This window comes from Loxodonta africana, chromosome 9 (assembly GCF_030014295.1).
Source record: "Loxodonta africana isolate mLoxAfr1 chromosome 9, mLoxAfr1.hap2, whole genome shotgun sequence".
In the NCBI taxonomy this organism is placed as follows: domain Eukaryota; kingdom Metazoa; phylum Chordata; class Mammalia; order Proboscidea; family Elephantidae; genus Loxodonta; species Loxodonta africana.
In genome coordinates this window covers 41,569,738-41,591,661 of record NC_087350.1, presented here as the reverse complement: position 1 = coordinate 41,591,661, position 21,924 = coordinate 41,569,738, and the positions used below count along the sequence as shown (strand labels likewise).

The window sequence follows — 21,924 nt, the reverse complement described above, 5'->3', positions numbered from 1 at the left end:
GCAGGGAGAGACCACTACCATTATAATTAATAAACCCTTCCCGGAACAGCCACATTCTCACCCGACCATTATTTGCTAAGAGTCGTTAAATTTTAGGGAAGTGACAGGCTACATTCTCAGGAATGCAGAGGCAGAGGATTTGGTCAAGTTCAAGTCTGATTCAACATGGAGTGTAGTTAACAATATGGAGTATGATTCAGATTGGGGTTAGTGACCTGTTCCAGGAGGCGCCTCAGTTTGGAATATTCCCACACATTGGTAAGGCTTTAATAATAAAGTAAAATCAGTGTCAGCAACTTCATCAGAGCTTTATCCCCTCTGCAAGACTCGGGGATAAATTCTTATTCATTTTCTCACTGTCCCCAAACACCCTCCTGCCCCCCAGAAGTGAGATCCTGTGAATTTCTATTTAGTTTCAAGCACTTCTTCTTAGATGTTTTTCCCCATATCCCCACATGCTTGTACAGTATTAGTCAGTATTCTAGATGAACAATAACAATATAACTAATAGTCGTATTGCCATGTTAAACATTTCAAGTAGGTTATACTATCAAAAAGCCACTATGTAGATCTTCATTCCACAAACATGCATAAAGATCCTAGTAAATGCTAGCCACTTCGGTAGGCATTTGAGAGTCCAAGCTTTCTACCCTCAAGAACTTTTTTCTATTTTAAGGAAGGCAGACAGGCCTGTAAACAATTTCAGTGACATGTACCGGCTGTGATCAAAGACAAAGGAGGGCCTGGCCAAATGTTTGTTGTTTATTTGTTTTGTTAAATACTATGTATTCAATCAATTCTCCTTCTTATAAGAGAAAGTCAGGTCTATGTTTAAGTAAAAAGTTTTTTTTCTTAAAAGGAATCTTGCTTCCTAATTATAAAAAAAATGTTATGATTACCTAACTTGATGATTTCCATTTATTCAGAAGGCTTATGAGTTGCTTCCAGGTGAGAAATCTATAATACATACATATGTACTGTCATAGACTGAATTCTGACCCCCCAAAATATATGTCCATCAATTTGGGTAGGCTATGATTTCCAGTATTGTGTGATTGTCCAACATTTTGTCATCTGATGTGATTTTTCTATGTGTTGTAAATCCTATCTCTATGATGTTGATGAGATGGGATTAGTGGAAGTTATGTTAATGAGGCAGGACTCAATCTACAAAATTGGATTGTATTTTGACTCAGTCTTTTTTGAGATATAAAAGAGAGAAGTGAGCAGAGAGACATGGATGGGGACCTCATACCACTAAGAAAACAAGAGCCAGAAGAGCACATCCTTTGGATGCAAGGTCCCTGTGCAGAGAAGCTCTTTGCCCAGGGGAAGATTGACGACAAGGACTTTCCTGCAGAGCTGACAGAGAGAGAAAGCTTTCACCTGGAGATGACGCCCAGAATTTGGACCTGTAGCCTACTAGACTGTGAGAGAATGAATTCTCCTCGTTAAAGCCATCCACTTGTGGTATTTTTGTTACAGCAGCACTGGATGACTAAGACATATACATATTTATATATATGTAAGTATATGTGTGTGTGCATGTATATATATATTTTAAAACGCTGTGGATTGGAAACCCTGGTGGCTTAGTGGCTAAAAGCTACAGCTGCTAACCAAAAGACTGGTAGTTTGAATCCACCAGGTGCTCCTTGGAAACCCTATGCAGCAGTTCTACTCTGTCTTATAGGGTCACTGTGAGTGGGAATCGACTCGACAGCAGTGGTTTTTTTTTTTTTTTTAATGGGCAGATAAATGTGTCTGCTTCCAGAAAAGTAAAAGATCATCTTCCTGATAAAACTTTCTAAAAACTGAGAAGAAAGGATTAAGGGTCTTTGACTTTTTCTGTCAAATAGAAAACTGACTTTAAAAAAGGACATTAGTCAGCATAAACAAATCAAAACAAACTTTTTACTTGTGGTTTATTCCACAGAGAAATTCATCCTTCTTCTGCCTTCCACTTTCAGGTCATAACTTCTTATTAAATCTGACTGTGGAGATGCTTCTAAGTGAGGTCCATTTTGCGGTGGATTGAATTTTGAAAGCACATTTTAATTTCGGCATTCATGCAGCCGAGCACTGCTAAATTAAGTAGGCCGTGGTTATGGGAACTGCAGGTACTGAGATGGAACCAAGAAATCTGTTACTGGGGAAGCCTTTTGAGAGCTGACAGATTTTAAGTCACTCTTAATAAGGTCTGCTAGGTTAAGGAATATCATGTTCTGAGATTCAGGAAAGCAGCTTTTCACCTTTCCTTACCAGTTGGGAATTATTTTCATCCTCATGCTGCTGCAAACCTATCAAGAAAACTGAACTGAAAAGGATCTCAGTGAGTTGTATAGTGTAAATCTGAAACCTGTGCAACAACAAAATTCTCTTGCCAAGGGGATAGGTAGGGATGTGTTGCTAACACGCGGCTCGAAGAGCATCAGATAAGCATTTTAATGTTAACTTGCATAAAATCAAGAATAATCCCTTAAGCTTCTGCACAGTCTGTTTTGTTTTTAGGTGGCTGCAAGATTTCAGCTACCGGCCATCTTGATCAATGTGGGATCTTAATTTTAATGTAGTAGAAAGTCACGTATTTCCCAAGTTCTTCCATGGATCACTAGCTCCAAGGGAAGAGAGCTGGCATTATGTGGAAGAAAAAAGGCTCCAGGATCAAATGCGCCTGTCGAATGCTAGAATAAATTAAATTTACAGGCTTCTTTATTGCAGGGTTTCTCTGAGCCTGTAATTGTGAATTTCCAGGAGGGGACTGGAGATACAAGATCTACCAAACTTCTAGTGCTCCTTTTGTTAGAAATCTTTTGAGAGACAGGCAGGGCTGGCCACATTACCATTTTCTTGGGTCCTAAGCACTATTCCTTTCATAAGGCCCTTCCACCATAAAAAAAATAAAATAAAATGAAGGTATAATTTATAACCCTGTTGGTATAATGACAAATAGAGTAATACATAAGAAAACATTTTCTTTGACCTAAAAGTTCTTTTTTTTTTTTTGCTTCTGATTTTAAAGTATTTTTGTGGGCCTCTAAATAAATAATTTATAAAGATCAGCACAAAGCTGGTTCCTTTGAGGCAGAGGTTAAAGATGTCCCAAACGTCCAACTTTTCCAAGCTGCTGTAGCACTCCATTGTCTCCAACACCAACTGCTCCTCCTCCCCTCAGTACTCTCCATCCCGTCTTAAAAAAAAAAGTGTTCCGTAATTCACTGCAATGGCTCACAGAACTCATGTTTCAAGAAAATGGCTCACACTGGCAAGTCCCAAATCTGTGGGTCAGGCATAGGTGTCTCCTGATTCACATGGCCGCGGGGGCCAACAAACCCAAATCGGCAGGCCAGACGACAGGCTGCTGGCTCACAGGCTGTGGAAGCTGGTAAATCTCAGAATCAACAGGTCAGACAGCAGGCTGCCTGCTGAAGTCCCAGGAGCCAGAGGTCCGACAGTGATGAGTTGGTTGCAGGATCCAGATACAGAGAGAGAGGAAAAGAGAGAGCCTCACCAGAGCACCCACACATATTTATTGGATACAGCCTATACCCCAGGAAATGGCACGACTTGAGTAAGGGTGGCACCTGAGCCACACTTTCCTGCAAGGCTGTAACTCAAGATATACTTCACATTAATCCTGCCTTATTATCACATAGAGGTTAGGATTTACAATACATAAAATGGAGCATAATTAGGATAATTACATCAGATCACAAAATGGAGGACAGCCACACAATGCGGGAAATTATGGCCCAACCAAGCTGACACACAACCCCAACCATCACAGGTTCCATACACCTTATTTGCATAGTCCCACTCAATCAGTGTGTGTGAGTCACAAAGCCTACGGTTAGAAGGGCCATATTAGGTAATTCATTGTACTGCAGGCCACGCCCTGGCTCTTCTAGCCATTGATTCTTTCATACTTGAAGGACTAAAAATCAATCATTTTACCAGTTCCAAATAGTCATTAACAATTAGTCCTTCAGTAGGGCAAAAGAGTCCTAAGGGTGAGGTTACTCAGCCATTCAGGTCTGTTGCAGGTGTCCCTCTGATCTGGTCAGGTTCTCCAAAAGTACGTCTCATCTTCATCCTTTCTGGCCTCTGAGTCTCTCTAGAGGTATCAGCATAAAGTTAGATTTCCCCTGCTGCATAACCCATTGTTCATTCCTTTACCTTCATTTATTATTTCTCTTTTCTTCCATTTATCACTTATTTTTACCCAAACTTTTCCATCTTGGGAAGGGACGTCAGGTTCAGATACTGTGCCAGTCTAGATTGCTGGTAGCAAGACCAGTCTAGCAAGTGATTCTCAGTCCATTTCCATTCATATTGGGTAGGGTTGCAGAAGTACAACATTAGTGGACTATCTTGCACACTAGGCAATATGGCAGTTTTCACTGTCAACCCCAATTTTGCGAGATAGGGGGAAGGTACAATCCATCCCATCAGGTCCTCGGGGATTCTGGCATAGGTTCAGCAGTATAGTTACAGTCTCTCGCTTAGAGATCACTCCTGCTTCTGGCACCCATAGCTGCATCACTGGTCCTGGAACCACAGCATCTGACAGGAAAAAAGCAATTTCAGATAATGTGGGAAAGAACTGTACAGTGGCACCAGCATTCTCCCCTACCCCTCTTTCCAGGTCCCCCAGAGAAGTGTAGGAATCTGTCCAGTGATGATCCTCCCTTAGTCTTCCTCATGTTGAGTGTGAGCACACTCATGAAGGTGTGTGAGCCAGCCCTTCATGACTTTAACTCCCCCCATTTTAGGTAACAAATGTTTCAATTGTCTGTTCCACTTTTCTATCAAACCATTACTCTGAGGGTTGTATGCAATATGGTATGTCCTTTTAATGTGATGTTTCTTGGCCCCTTGCTGCAATCTGTGGGCTGTGAAGTGTGTTCCTTGGTCTGATGAAATATTAAGTTGGTGGCCCAAATTGGTATAGTATCTTTTGTGCCAGTCCCTTAACGGTGTTTTTGGCATTTGCATCTGTCACAGGATAGGCAAAGCCCAGTCCAGATTAAGTACCTATTCCTGTGAAGACCCATTTGTAGTCGCCTGGTGCCACCAGTGTCATTGGTCCAATATAATCGACTTGTCAGCTATGTGCAGGGCTTTCCCCCAGGGAATCTGTCTCATAGCAATCTGCAACCTCTGTCTTTCTTGCTGGCAGACAGAGCAGTCCTTACTGGTATTTTGTGCCTCAGAGGGTACAAAAGGGATGTGTCCAAATTCAGCCCACCTCTGCATTGCTGCAGCACCCCCATATCCGCTCATTTCATGGGCCAAATTGGCCACCTCAAGTGAGCATACCAACAGGTCCACTTGCTGATTCCAATCACCTGATCCAGGAAGGGGGTTCTTCTGATGGTCATTGACATGTCCTAGTCTAATGCACACTCTAAATTCCCAGAGTGCTTTCCATAGGTCCATGTCCCACACAGGTGTCCCCCTTAATAGTCTAATTTTCTATCTCCCATTTGCCTGACCATATAGCCAGGCTGTTGGCCGCTGCCCATGAATTGACAAAAATCCAAATATATGGGCTCTCACCATTGTGCAATTCTTCCACCACAGGTCAGTTCAGCCCATTGAGCTGATCTGTTCTTACCTTCTTCAATCAGTCTTTCCATCTGCTGGTCTTAATGCAGCAGCTTTCCACGTGACATGTTGTCCACATACCCTGGAATTGCCATTTGTGAACCCAGCAGCCTTCTGCTTGTCAGCAGAAAGTTGTTCGTAGGGCACTGTCCATGTAGCAATGGGCTCTGGCATCTTCTCAGGTGGTTCCAGGGTAGACCTATAGGAAAACAGGCTACCTGCTCTTGGATACGGTAGGTGCCTCCCTGCATTCCCCCAGTAGCTTGTTCTTGTATGAACCATTTCCATTTTATTTTGGAACATTTTGAGCACTGCCTTCTTTATTAGAGTGTTTCTCTGACATCGCCTGAGACATTATAGGTATTTCAGGTCTCATGGTGATTTTTATGTCCTTCTGCCATTGAGGCAGTCTTAATTAATGCCCAATAGCTGGCGAGTAATTGCCTTTAAAATGGCATGCATCGTGCTGCAGCGTCTGGAAATTTTCTAGTCCAGAATCCCAGTGGTCGCTGTAGAGTGGCATTCTTAGGTTTTTGCCTTAGGCTGCAGTTTGCATAAGCATGTGAGTCAGACACCTCCAAAATTATGTCCAAATATGAATCATAATGGCCTAAAGGCAGGGAGAGAGAGACCACTTTCTCTAATTCAGACATAGCCTGCTGTTGCTTTGGCCCCCATTTGAATGCAATTTTCTTCTAAATGATTTTATGAATGGGGGACAGCAATAGTCCCAGATGTGACATATGGGTTCTCCAAAATTGAAATAAACCAACCAAATATTGGGCCTCCCGCTTAGTCTTGGGGGTAGATAGCAACGACTTATTCTTGGTTGCCTGTGGAATGTCACAGGTGGCTCCTACCCAAGTTATTCCCAAGAATTTCACCATTTGGGCAGGGCTCTGGATTTTTGCTGGGTTGGTTAAATAGTCTCTGTTGGACATGTGGGCCACCACTGCATTCAAATCAGCCCTGCCTGTTCTTTGGAGTTTGATATTAACATAATATCATCAATATAATGTATCACTACACTCGAGATCTACATCAAGTCCAACCAAGTCTCTTCTAACCAAACTGTGACACTAAGTGGGTGAATTCAAGTTACCCCGTGTCAATGCAGTGAAAGTAAACTGGGATCCTTCCCATGTGAAACAAACTGGCTGGCTCTTTTCTGAGACTGGGACAGAGGAAAAGGCATGCAATATCACTCACTGAGTACCAGCCTCCTTTAGCTTGCTGCATTTTCTGACCGTTGATAACAGGTCTGAAACAGCTGAAACCACATGAAGCACTACTTTATTTAGGCCTCAGTAATCTGTCAGCCTCCGTGAGCCATCTGCCTTTTACATGGACCATACAGGGCTGTCATACAGAGAATTTTTTGGCACCAACACTCCAGCCTTTAGCATGTCTTTAAATCAAAGCAGTGCTCTCCTTTTGTCACCAGGTATCCTATACTGTTTCAAATTAACAACTTGAGTGGGTTTGGACAATTCAACCACTTAGCATGTCCAATCAATAGTGGCCTAAAGGCAGACTTAAATGCCTTCAGTTTTACAACATCAGGTAGAGGGAGTGTTCCTCAATTTGACGTAATATCCATACCAATAATACAGTCAGGTAAGGGAGATGTAACTACTTCATAATAGATCTGTTTAAATTTTCTAATTCTCATCCAAACTTTCACCTTAGTCCCATCAACCATTGCATACCCATACCCTCCCAGACTAAATTTAGCCCCCTTCAAGATTTTATTGACAGGTTTTGGGATTATCCTACACTGGGCTTGTGTATCCAGGAGCTCCAAGAAAGTCTCTTCTCTACCCCAGGGCCATTTCACCTGCACATGTGCATATGGCCTCAGGTCCCCTGCTGGGGGCCGGATCAGAAGACCCTGGCCCCCTCATCAATCCTTATCTTGATCAACTAGCTAAGCTTCTGCTCAAATAGTCCCAGGTGGAAATTTCCATGACTAAATTCTTCCCAACTGGGGTGAATAGGACTTGTTTAGGCATCATTAATGTTGGGGGACCATCAGAAATTTTCACTGGTCCACCCAAGCTCCTGTACTACTGCATTAGAGCCTTTGTCTCAACTCCATCAATGTCCTCTATAGTCATACTATTTCTTAGTAACCATCTAAAAATCTCTGTCTTGCTGGGGTTCTTTTACCACTGCCTTTTCCTATTATCCTATGAATCATCTTTATGCTTTTTGCATTTGTAAGAACCATGCGGGGAAGCTGTGCCAACAGATCTCACAAGGCTTCTCAGACTGCTGCTTTGTTTCACAGAAGCAAGGTTCCATGGGGTGCCCTTGTAGAAGCGGCTTCCTTGATTTATCGTATCTGCCATGACCGGTGTAAGGGGTATGCTCATTAGATGAATATCCTGATCGCCATAAAGGCATGCTAGCATGGCTTGCATAAGCAGCACATCAGCTGTTTTTTCTGGAGTTTCCTATTGGGTATTTAGAAGGGGAGAGGGTCAGTTTCCTTTCTCGGGGTAAACAAATCTCACTGCAAATTTTACCCAGTCCACCAGGCTGGCTGTCCCCTTCGGGTTAACCTGTTGTGTAACTGGATCTTGTATCATCATTTCTGACTGTTCCATAGTGAGTTTTGGGTCTTGCATCAACTCAAACATACTCTTCTGTTCTGCAGCATTCAAAACTAGACACTGCCCCTAAATTAGCTGCTCTCACAATGTATTTCAGTAACAGTTCTCAGGAAGCTGACGATACCCATTTACAAGTTGAAGCAACTCCTTTACTGTATATCCCCAGGTTTCAATAGTTTCTTGGTTTTGCCTATTCCCCCTCTGACTACCTGCTTGGTGACTAAGAGTTATAGGGGTACTTCCTGTTGTTTGACACAATTTTTCCTTTCCAGGTTGCCACTGAGGTCGGCCCTGAGACTAGCAGTTGTAGCTTTGACCGGATTGGATATGGGCTTTGTTCAGTGCTAAAATCCGCCCCTACATTCTTTTTTTCTGCCATTGTAGCTAGTATTGATAATACAAACCAAGAAATTGCATGTATGGCCCTTTTCTTATTGCTATTTTTATATGTATCTAACCAGCCAATTCTTGAGGAGTTAGATCTATCTCTCCTAATTCCCACGAATGGCTTTTGCCTTGGGTAACTGATTGCAACATAACAGCTGCTTCAGTCAATGGATGTTTTTTATCCCATTCAGAAACCAGAAGTTTCTCATTTTCTTGTTTATCCTCTTTTTTCTAAAACTACATATTTCAATGAGTTTGGGCCATTGCAGCGAATCCCACTTCTGACACCAAATGAACAGTTTATCAGAATCCTCACAAGGCTGGTTCCTATAAGGCAGAGTTTAAAGATGTTCAAATGTCCAACTTTTCCAAATTGCTCTACCACTCTATCATCTCTAACACCAACTACTCCCCCTCCCTTCAGTACTCTCCCTCCTGTCTTATGGTTCTGTAATTAGGCTATAGTGTCTTAAGGAACCCATATATCAAGAAAATGGCTCACATGGTTGTGGAGGCTGGCAAGTTCCAAATCTGTGGGTTGGGCTTAGGCTGCAGGGGCTGATGAACCCAAATCAGCAGGCTAGCTGACAAGGCTACTGGCTCTCAAGGCTGTGGAAGGTGGCCAATAAGGTCAGACAATAGGTTATTGTCCATGGGGCTGCAGAAGCTGGTGAATCCCAAAATCTATAGGTCAGACAGCGGGATGCTGGCTCATGCCCAAGAATCAGAGGTCAGACAGTGATAGGCCAGATACAGGATCCAGATGCAGAGACAGAGAGAGCCCCATGAGAGCACCCACACATATACTTTGGATACTGGCCATATCCAAGGGAAGCGTGTGACTTGAAGAGGGTTGGCCCCAAGTCACACTCTCCTGTAAGGCTGTGACTCGATACATCCTACCCTAATCTTGCCTCATTAACATATCAAACATAAAAAAACCAAACCACTGCCATCGAGTCAATTCTAACCCATAGTGACCCTACAGGACAGAGTAGAGCTGCCCCATAAGGTTTCCAAGGAGCAGCTGGTAGATTCAAACTGCCGATCTTTTGGCTAGCAGTCGAACTCTTAACCACTGTGCCACCAGAGCTCTCGTTAACATAGAGAGGTTAGAATTTACAACCCATAAAATGGAAGATAATGACACCAGATCACGAAGTGGAGGACAGCCACACAATACCGGGAATCAGGGCCCAACCAAGCTGACACACAACCCCCACCCATCCACAAGTTCCCCATGCCTTATTTGCATAGTCCCAATCAACCATTGTGTGTGAGTCACAAAGACTATGGCTAGAAGAGCCATATTAAGCAATTGATTGCACTACAGCCCCTAAAAATACTGTAAGCCCTAGGCACTCTATCTATTGTGTCTGATAGATAACTTGGCCATGGTGACAGGTGTTACATAGGAGGAGTGAGTCATTGCACAAAACCCACTTTGGAAAACAGAATCTGGAGGCACAGTGGCAGCATTCCAACAGAGGTACTGAGTGTAGGATACAGGGCCATTTCATTCCTTTCATGCCATGGTAACCAAAGAAACAAAAGGAGAGTCTCTCTTTCACACACATGCATGCACGCACACACACACAAATGATAGGAAAGCAGACTGTGGCAAATCTCCATGTTACTGATTCTATGTACACTCTACCCATTCAGAAATGTTCCCTTAAATGAAAATATTTCTGTTCAATGTAAATTTGAAAAGGCCTGCTCAGCAATAATCTTTAACCCAACAATTTCATTTCTATGGGTTTTTCATGCAAAAATTCTCGAGTAACTGATTTGTGTTTATTCTAAAATATTCAGAGATTTCAGGCATTTTTGAGTTGTACAAGTGCACAAAGACGTGTATATGTGAATGTAGCATTTGTTGATAATAATGAGTTGGTAACCTAAATGACTATCAACAGGGAATTGGTTACATAAACTATTGTTAACTGCCAACGAGTGGGTACCTGTCTCATGGCAAACCCACGCACAACAGAACAAACTTTAAGAGAACGCTTCTTGAGACCTCTCAGTAGGCTTGAGGTGAGGGGAAATTACCTTTACCCTTCCTCCACTGGGGGGTGTAATTCTCTCCAAAGAAATCTACCCTTTAATTTCTAATCTCCCGAGTCCGTCAAGTTTAAACCCTTTCATAAGCGTTGACACGTGTGAGGGATGTTAGCTGCTGTTGAGTCAGCTCTGACTCAGGGCAACCCCATGTTAAACAGAACAAAATGTTCCCTATACTGTAGCACAGCACGCACACAATACTGTACTTCTCACAGGAAAAGGGCCCACTCTAACTTGTTATTTTAAATAAAGTTGATGCCCGATCTGGCCATTTTTGAGTGAGTTAGTAGCAGATGAGCCATGCCATTGAATTTCTTTTTAAAAAATATCTTCCCTTTTTTTTTCTTTAAATCTTGAGTCCCAAAAGCAAAAATTTCAGCTTCCAACATGAGAAAAATGGTGGTTATCTACTAAATGTAGACAAATGACACAAGGTTTATCACACTAATTTATTTAACTGGCTAGTGGATTACCTTGCATCTTTTGTTGTTAATAATCTTTCAAAAAGCCTCCAGTTAAGCAATATCCCAGGAAATCACTTTGCTAATACTACATCAATTGCTTCCAAACCTCTTATGTAATATGCTTACTTATTCAATTGAAACTGTCTTTAGAAAGCTAGTTCCCTTCATTAGTATATCAGAGCAAAACACAACACTGTGGTTTTAAATATCATTTATGGTACTTTAGCATGATGGAACTAAATTCTACTTCCTGATTTCCAGCAAAAATAGACATAGGTTACAGTAGCTCTTTCTTTAAAGTACAACCATAAAATAAGTCATGGGACAAAGTTATAAAGGCCTCTCCCACAAAACACCATTTGAAATCTTTAAAATATGAGTAATAGAAGTATCCACCTCATCAAATACTTTTCCGAGTCTATCTATTTTACTGAATCGTTTAAATAACTCAGAATGCTGTATCTGGCTTACTGCACACAGAAATGAGACTCGGGATTGAGGAAACATGGGATACAACACTGAAATAACTGAGTAATTCAGTGTGTTCTATATCTTCATTTGAAATATATGGGAAAATGCACATCTACTCATGAAGGTTTTCTAAGTCAATTGGTCACCCTGGATGCACTTTAAAGACAACTATGACAATTTCTCTAGTTTCTTTTTGATGACTGATTGTAATACATTTTTGTATTTCCTAGGAACAGCTGCAATTTCTATTCTTTCTACAGTTGCAGGTAATCAAATTATTAGTTGTTCTTGGACATGAGCTTCCACTTCCACCCCCCGACCACCAACAGGGCAATTAAACTGGACAGCATGGCAGACCGGGGCAGAGTTTAAGACAACAATAATAACATGAGTAAAAATAAAATCACACAACATTCATTTTAGAAGATGAAAAGTTTACTTAGAAATTGCAAACATTTAGCAAAGGTAAGACATAAACACTATTTTCCATATTCTACAGAAATACAATAATTTATAGCTGGCTTGTTACATGGTCACATGATAAAACAAATCTAATGGAAAAAAGAATGGGTCATTCTACTTTTCTGCAACTTATCACAACTTAATAAGTATACCAGTAAGTACTGGAAGACAGCTGCATAGGAAGATTAGAGTTACTAGGGCTGTTTGTTGATACACATTATTGTATTTTAAGAATAATATAAAAACGAAATAGGTACAGATATACAATTAACATGCAATTTAAGCTATTATTTTGAAGAAAAAGAACAGAATTTAGTGAACATAATTGGAAAAAAAGTTGCTAATAATGTGTTTTTATAATCAAGGTATCATGGTATTTTACATGGTATGGAATTACTTCCTTCTTAAATAATGCTTGGCAAACCATTACAGCTTGATCCTACTTCTAGAGCAAAGTTAAAAGGAAGCCAAAGGAAAACTGGAGTGGGCAAGCCTATTAGACACTTTTCTAAATATTCTAAGTAATTTTTAAAGTACCATACTTTCATGCCTACCCCACCAACTCCCAATTAAAAAACAAAAATCATACTTTGTACCCTATGAATCTGTACTGTCCCGTTCGGTAGCCCTTAGCCACGTGTGGCTATTGAGCACTTGAAATGTGGCCAGTCAGAACTGAGATGCACTGTAAATGCAAAACACACACTGCATTTTGAAGATTTAGTACAGAAAAAAAAAAAGAATAAAATAGCTCATTAATAATTTTTTATATTGATTACATGATTATACGCTGGGTTAAATAAGATATTTTAAAGTTAATTTCCCCTCATTTCTTTTTACTCTTTTAAATGTGGCTACTAGAAAATTAAAAACTACTGACATAGGTCCTATTACATTTCTACCAGACAGCGGTGCTCTAGGTAACCTATAGTCATTTAGCAGCCTACTTGAAGCGCTCTGCAGTGCCAGCTCTCAGAACACCGTAAAGTACACCCTGCACACTCCTTATTTCAAAATTTACTTTTATCCCTCTGTGTCTGAAGTGTAAAAAGAATTCACACAAAATATTTAATCCTTAATCAAAGTCAATTAAAATACAGTGAGAGCTAAATAAAGGAATACCAATACAGACAGCACTGTTGGGGTAAAAAGTTTCAGAAAGACAGCAGTGCAATCAGAGTGAAGATAACTAGTATCCTCAGGAAAGTAAGTTAGCCAAACTCATCTTTAATGCCCAGGATCTGACCTCGCACCACAGATCCTATATATAAGTTGTCCATTTAGACATAAACTATAAGAAAATCTTAAAAACACTGAATGTAACTTACCTAAATATTCTATTTTTTGGAAAATCTTCAAGCAATGTAAAATTCATACACATGGTGAATTCAAATAGCAGAATATAGTATCTGAGAATGACCCCTTAAATTAAAGCCCCTCAATGTTAAACTACCAACTAATATTCAAGAATCTTGGGTTTTTTTAAAAACCGATTTTAGAACCTATTAAAAAAAAAAGTACTGACCTTTCATCGTTCTCTCCTCTCCTTTTTTAAGCATTTGTATTAGACAGTATAAATATCTGGCATACTTTTAATACCTAATCTTTTACTTTTTCCAACTCAAAAACAGTGAATTAATCTACCATGCATTGTGTTATTCTCTTGGTGCCAAAAATACCAAAACGCAATACTACCTGTGGTCACCTCCCTCCGAAGCCACCATCACAGCCAGGCATGGAGAACCTTGCCATGAGGCAATGCCTAGCTACACTTCACTACACACAGTGGTGGGTGCCCAGCTCAGGTTGGAATGTTTTTTAAAACTGTTTTTATCTGTTTAAGATAAAAAAAAAAAAGGTTTTTTTTATCTGTTTACATCAGGTAAATTCTAAAAAATGTCTGAAAACCACAAATTAACAGGTTCTGAAGCTACTCTATCACTTATAAAATGTCCCCCACATTTTAAAGATGTTCTGAAAAAACAAGTAAGTAGAAGCTGTTTAATGTCACTTCACATTTTATCATTATCACTTTTAGAATGCTGGAAAGCAGCCAAGATTTAGGGAGAAATAAACAGAAGCTGAACCAGATAACACTGGATATCGATATAAAAACTGCTAAAGATTACAGTAGTTTTTTCTAGAGCTCAGCAACCTATTTATTAAGACATTTAATCACATTTATTAATGTGCATTGCACAAGAGGATATGACAAACTTTTCACATCGCCTACCTTCAGACCGTGTTCTACATAAATATTCTTATTACGTTACTAACTCCACCCCTAAATAAGCCTAGTAACCATGTCATGATATAATTTTTCAATTTCAAAATATATATTACTCTACCAAATATATTCCTCATAAAAAGGTGATAACAGTCTCCCTTTCTTAAAGCTCAGTTATTTTTGATGTTTGAGTAATTGTCAACTACTTACTGAGCACCTACTATGATTGCACTCAGTCTAAACTCACTCATTAACCAGTAAGAAAAAGATACCTGCTCCAAATACAAGATGACACTGTGAGGGAGAAAAATACATGAGTATTTCTAAGAGATTGCTCTGTGAGTAGACATTTGGACATGTGAAGGTGTATATCCCTATGACATTAAAAAAAAAAACACCAAATTTATTACCCATTACCTTATAAACTTAACTAAGCATTCTGGAGTATGCTGCATAGTACTCTGAGGAAAGGGACTACCATACATAAAATGAAGGCTGATTCCCTAAAGGTATGGAAGAAAACCCAGAAAGTCACGATTCACAAATCACCAAAGACTTTTTACACAGATGTCTGATTTGTGTAAAATCAGTTTACACAAACATCTGGTTAATTCAGGCACATGGGCACTTGTGTTAGTTTGCCAACTTTGCTGGAGGGAGTTGGTCTAATAAAGAAAACTGCCTTAAATAGGAACATTTTCACATATAGAAAAATAATGCTTTGGATAAAATTCTTTGTAGAACCACTATATAAATCCAAGTTCCAAATCTCATTTAAACGTGTATATATACATATATTTGTATACACACACACACACGCCCTACAAGAATCTTTCACTTACGATGCTGTATAGTTATATTTATGCCTTGCACATCTGAACTTAATTTATTATATATTTAATGTAAAATGTTTTATTTCTCCCAGAGCTACTAAATGCGTGGCCTATGCGACAAGACAGAGATAAGCTAGTTTTAAACCCTTCTGATTTAGTGAATTCCCACAATGTACAAGGCATACGCAAGGTTGCACATGCCCGGGGTCTGCACATAAAGCACTCTCTTTCAGGGAAACTGAAAGGTTAGGAAACAAACTAGCTGTCGGTTTGAAAAACAACAGCATGCATTTTCCTCAACAGGATTTCATCAAATTGAGATTGATGACAACTAAAACAAAAACACAATCACCCACCCCTACCCCGCCAAACATGGAATATAATAATCATTTCCGTAGAAGACACGTATTACAGAGAATCATTTCCATAGAAGACACGTATTAGAGGACACCATCGCAGAGCTGCAGAGACAGAAGCAGTGACATGAGGAGGCAGCAACAGAGCAGTTTACTAGCTACTGCACTGGTAGTGGTTTATAAAAAATACTATCTGTACTAAAATTTTAAGAACTATAATATATTTATCATATTTTTGCCACTGAATATAAAACTTTTGTCCTAAATTTACTAAATCTTCTACACCCTGAGGAATAACAACAGACTAATAAAAGAAATGCCAGGGTTAGCTTTGTGGACAATATCAGTATCCAGAAAGCACGAATGATATATAGCTAATATTCTTGCAAGCACGAGGTTTTATCAGCAGGCTATGCTACTGCTACTGCTCTGTATTTTTTTAAGCAAAGAATTCGGTTTTACAGTGTTAGCATGGCCTGATGAGAGTAGAGAAGTCAGAGCTGGGAGTGTGAGGTCACCCCCTGCCCGCAAATCCACGACTCACACACTGGTTTTCTGTCCCCACTTCGCACGACATATTGCTGCCCTTTAGGAACGTATTGTTCAACAGTTCTCTGTAAAGCACTTTGGAATCTTCAGCTATATATTTTTATGAAATTATTATTAAAAACTATTTGCTATCTTGGAATATGGAATTCCTATCCCTCCCCTCACTATACACAAATAACCAAAATGCCATGTTTAAAAATCGATCTCAGTATATCCTTCTTTTCCTCCAATATTTGAAAGGACAAAGTCTCATTTTTCTCCCTTTCAACTATCTTGCACTAGGCCTGAATATGGGAGGGAAGGAAGCTCCTTAAACTGAGACAAAGGACTCACTAGGACAACTGGCTTTTCTTTGCGGGGAGAGTGCCACCAGTTCTCCTTTGAGGCTACACAGGCTGTAGGCTGATCCGTAAATACACACATGCTGCCCCCTAAATGTGATGCCTGCCACCCCCCAAAATTAGTTGTCATGGGGAAAAAAAAAACCTATTTCTTCTTGGTAGGCTGCTTAAAAATGGTAATTAATGATACCACACTAATCCTACCTGCTCAGATCAGTATCATTAAAGGATAAAATACTCCACGGGGCCAACCAGTGCCTAGCAAGAGGAATAAATAAAATAATGAGTCTCACGATCAACTGTCTGACAAAGCTTCCAATGATTTCAGTTTCTGCCTACTTAGCAAAAGTCTTCTGTTCTCTGCCTAAACATTAGATTTAAATATAATCTTGCTCCAAAAGAAGAAAGAAAGGCACTCAAATTAACAATTACATACAATTGTTTTTTAAAAGACACTGTGTAAGGGTAAGTAGAATTCTCGGGGTCTGGTTTTTCCTGCACACTGCCTTCATGACACTGAATTTGCCTAAGCTTCCCTGTGCCTCCACTGAATAGGAGCATAACAGGTAACAGAGCACAACCAGGCATGGGGAGGCGGCTGTACTGCAAAATGCTAGCCTTTGCACAGTAGTTCCACTTGAGAAATTCATTCAAAAGACAAAAGGTTTGGTTGTTACAATGTTGTTCAAATTTTCTATTTTTAAACATAACTTTCTAGTAACCAAGTAACAGTAAGCTTACACCCTCTTACCAAATAAAAGATCATATGTTACTTCCTTTTATAATTAAATCTTTAGCATCTTTTATAATTCAGGGGAACTAAGGTATGGACATGAGCCCTGGTGGTGGAGTGGTTACAATGCTTGGTTGCTAACTGAAAGGTCAGCACTTTGAACCCATCAGCCTCTCCCTTAGAGAAAAATGTGGAAGTCTGCTTTCCATAAAGATTACAGTCTTGGAAACCCTATGGGGCAGTTCTACTTTGTCCTATAGGGTTGCTATGAATCAGAAACAACTTGATGGCAATGGGTTAGTTAAGGTACAGAGATTAGACTGGTAACTGCATTCCTAAATTATATTTAGCTGCATTCCTAAATTGTATTTAGCTCCTGTGTCAGATACCACCTTGTGCTATATAAAATTACTAGACTGACAATTTGTTTGCAACATTAAAGGTTCTCTCTTCATGCACGCGCGCGCACACACATACACAAAAGTATCAACAAGCACGAACGGGCATGACCTGAACATAATCAAAATGACACAGTCTACTATACATGCTTTCCTATCAGCTACCACATAAAAATCAAGAACTTTAGTTTCTACATCTTTCATCACATAAGCCCTAATTTGAAGGTTCAAGTGGCTTTTAATGGCAACCTGTACACATTTAATCCTTTTAATAATTAATGAATCCTTTAATTTAAATGAGAACTGTACCATAGGGTAGGAAATATGACTGAAAGTCTGGGCCCAGAGCATCTAAAGAGGTAATGAAATGCTAAAACCTAGAAAAGAAAAGGGGACACCGATCGGTATCAAATCCTTAGGCTTAAAAAGTGCCTCACGCAGGTTTAGGAAATACCTAAAAGGTCCACAGTTCAAGTTGGGGAAAACTAAGGAAAGGCATAAAATGACTACCCACGCACGCACAGAGATACAGATCTATGAGTTGGTGAAATCAAAGGATTTCTCCAGATGCCTGAGAGGCTCTGTTGGCAAATCTGTCCTCTGACATAAATGAACCATAGTGTTCTTAATGCAAATGGGCTTCATTAGTTCTGTGAAGTCTGATAAATTTTTAATATATATTAAAGTACAGTTAATTAATTACAGAGCTGCATTTCTTGGCTGGGATTTGAACAAGCTTAAACAAGGCAAATAAATGAAGGAAAAAAATCTACAGGAACTTGTTCTATATGCAATAGTTCCCTCTAAGCATCATGTAGCTGGAGTGCATCCTTCACTCACAGCTGCACTAATCCATCAGTTCTTAGTCATCCATGCACTCTGTCCAGCACACATGACCCATCTTTCCCTTCTTCAGTTAATCATGCATTAATTTAATAAATATTTAATGAGTTCTTATAATGTGCAAGGCACACAGTGGAATTCAGAAACACTGTATTACCAAAATAGGCATAATAAAAAAAAAGCTGTGGGGGGGAGGGGAATGGATATTTACAAATTTTATTGCTTTTTGCTTGTCAGTAGTATTCTTAATCCACAGGATGGTATGATGACGTATTATTGTTCCAGTGAAAGTTTAATGAAATGTTTGTCAATCTAAACTATCGTTTCCATTTTAGCAACTAGATATTTATTAAAAAAAAAAAAAAAACAAAAAAGACCAACAAGCCCTTGAATATAAGACATGAGTTTCCACTGTATGAGTTCATTCAGTCAAAGAGGCATCATGTTATAGCTAGTGAGTTTAAATGTAGACCACTTAGGGTAAAAAACACAACCATATAGGGCAATATTAAGTTTTTTTGTTAATGACTGCTTGAAAAATGAAAAATTTAGAAATAAAATAGCACACAAAAGTAACATACTAAGCAGTATCTTTTTGAATATCTGTGTTTTCACTAACTTCTTAAAACCTTACTAGGAAGACAAGTGACCAAGATATACTAAAGGACTGAATGGCTTCAGAAAGGGGTAGGTTAAGAGCCTTAAAACACATGAAGAGAGTCAACACTAAAGATGGGCAAGATACTCTGGGAAGGTATAAAAAGGTACTGAGAGCATGAAGCATTATAAAAATTTAGCTGATGTTTCATAGGGTGTTATCTATAGTTGTTCCCTGATGCTCTCTCACATCAAAGCGTTTTAAGAAGCCTTATGAGTTGGGATACTGAAAGTGATGCTTAGAAAAAGAACGAGGCCAGAGTTTGGTGACATGTTTTAGTGAAATGGGCTGAGCCTCCTATGTCTTCTCTGTGCTGTTGCTTCCCCTCCCCTCCATAGGAGCTAAAAATCATAAGCTAATGGTTTGATCCATAGAGGTCTAGACAGACCCTGAGGTATTTGATTCATGAACATCTGGTCAAAATATGCTTTGTACATAAGGACCATGGAATTATGTTCATAATGGCAATTATTTTCTCACCTAAGTGATAAAAGCTGTATTTTTTTTATGCCCAGAGAGAAGAGCAGCTTCTGTCTATGGGGGCCAGGCAGGACAATTTTTCTGGGGTCCTTAAGGCTACTCAGTTCAACAGTCTGCCACTTAACAAAATCATGATGCCTAAGTAAAGGACCCATTTCTTTTCCCCTTAAGGCAAAGAACCTACGTCAAGTCCAGGGTTTCCATAATAGTGAGACAGGAGAGAAAATAAGGAAAAAGGTATGCGGGATGAAGAAACACAGACCATTTACAAAGAGGTAAATACATTAAAGAAAGTAGACATTACCCGGCCCTTCTCCCACCCCCGTATCATCAACCTGAAAATCCCAGCCCTTGTTATTGAAAAGATACAGCTATAAGATAGATACTTTGGTACCTCATCCCTGATAAGTTCAGTATCAAAGTTTTTTTGTTTTTATTTTTAAAATAAAGGTTGAAGAACTAATCTTTAAAACTATTCTTTCCCCCTGGCTTTTGCCAGTAAACTTTTAACAGTCGCTTCACAAAAATTTTGTAGTTTATCCAGTGTACTCTCAATAACTTAAATATATTTTTAAAAAGGAAGATTTTATGGATGCATTTCTATGTATATTTCTCTCATTTTTTTATCAGTAAATTTGGAAGGAAAAAAGTAAAGTAGTAATAACTAAAATGGCATTCCAGGTTTTTAGGAAAAAAATTGATTTTATAAGGGCTGACTTGAGTGTTTTTGGCATATACCAAATTTGAGATAAAAATAACCTATCAAAACTAGTAATAAAAATAATTTTCCAGTACTGTAATTACATAAATTCTTAAAATTAGTTTTTTTCCTAAATAACCATTTTAAAAACAGATTACAACGGAAGCATATTTTTCATATAAATCCCAATACTTCTGACTTTGGTTATGTTAGTCTACAACTTGAGTAGAACAATGCTAGAGAAAGAGACACGGTTTGTATTTTCACATATCTATCCATCTAGTCGTTTGTTTCTCAAAACAATCAGATCAAGTCATTCTGCATTAATCTTAAGCTAAGCTGCAATATTAATTTTTAATTTTTTAAAAAATGAGCCTATGCAGCAGTTGCACTGAGGTGGGAGTGTGTATGAACCAATTAGGAGAAGCAAGCAAGAAGAAGTCCTACATGTAGAAATAAAAAGGACAAAAAATTAAAAAGAAAAGATTTAAGACTCACCGTTCAGCAGGAAGGAACTATGCAATTATTTTATCCCCAAAGGGAATGCCAGTTCTTAACAAAATAAATAAAATGAGTTACTAAGGATTTTTAACCTAAATACAAAGAACGTATGGTTAGCCAAGAATAGCAAATAGTCCATGCAACTATGTAAATAAGAAAGGAAAGTAATATTGCACTAAAAGGGGAACCTTGCAGGACTCATCCACCTCTTTCATTGACTCAAAGTAACCAGCCATTTCCTATATGCATTGGCAAACCTGGCTTGCTCTACGTTCCGGCAGGTGGACAATACTTGATCAATGAACCTGTGCTCCATTTCTAGGCCTAGGGAATCTGGAGCTGGGGTCCGCTTCAGGCGTTTGGTTTCCTGGGAATAGCCTTGCTTGCTAAAGTCATTCAGTCCATCCACCTCCATTGCCTGAGACGTGTGGGGGCCTGCTGGGATGAGGTGCAAGTCACTCAAAGTGCCCCTAGGGCTGTCTGCAGGTGACAACTGGATCATGCTCTGAGGAAACTTGCCATTTAAATGATGCTGAAGGTAGAAGACATGCCTTCTGTGAAAGAGGAAAGAGGAGAAGAGAGAAAAGAAAATCACATCACACAGTCCAGCTTTTCAGGAAAAACAAAAAACTAAGTTGATAATTTCAAAATACATACTACTTAGTTCCCTGCCTCTTTCAAAACCCAGAGTTATCTGGGGGAAGGAGGGAAAGGAACTAAGATGAAGTCTCTGGGTAACTGGACAAAGCCTTACAACCCCAGTTAACTGGTTTGCTTGTGAAAAGGAATACTACCCCAATGGTTTTCCAATAAACGTTTACTGAAATGACAAAGACATGATGGCGCTGTTATTCTTTGGTAACTATGGTAAGAAATTAGAAATAGGTCTTAGCTCAATTTCTGCTATAAATTATAAAACCAAATCAAACCAAAAATTAATCTCGCTATCCTAAAAGACAAGTGATTCAGAGACAAGAGGATTAAACAGTTTCTCCAGAGGCTTCGTCTGTGGCCTCTACCCAATACCTGCTTTAATAAGCACGACAGATCCATGGCAATTGGTCTTATTATCTAGAAACCAACTGAGCTTGTCCCTGAATCCACTGCTACTGCCTCATTAAACTTCCACATCCAGTGGGGACGTGCTGGGCTCTGAGCAAAGTATGGTAAAGGACACAGTTCCTGTTCTCCCACTGTGGGCGGCAGTTTTCATGCCCTTAGAATCACCTGGA

The 21,924-nt window shown here is 39.4% G+C and overlaps 1 protein-coding gene across 2 annotated transcripts in view; it reads right to left on the bottom strand.

Annotated features, from left to right (window-relative positions):
• Positions 1-1,722: 1,722 nt before the first annotated feature.
• The window catches only part of PTAR1 (protein prenyltransferase alpha subunit repeat containing 1), a 76,149-nt gene continuing 55,947 nt past the window's right edge, over positions 1,723-21,924 (bottom strand). For both annotated transcript variants that reach the window (XM_010587532.3, XM_064291235.1), the window contains exon 7: positions 1,723-21,246. In XM_010587532.3, the coding sequence (XP_010585834.1) occupies positions 20,904-21,246 (343 nt within the window). In that variant the 3' untranslated portion in view covers positions 1,723-20,903. The remainder of the gene's footprint in view (positions 21,247-21,924) is intronic.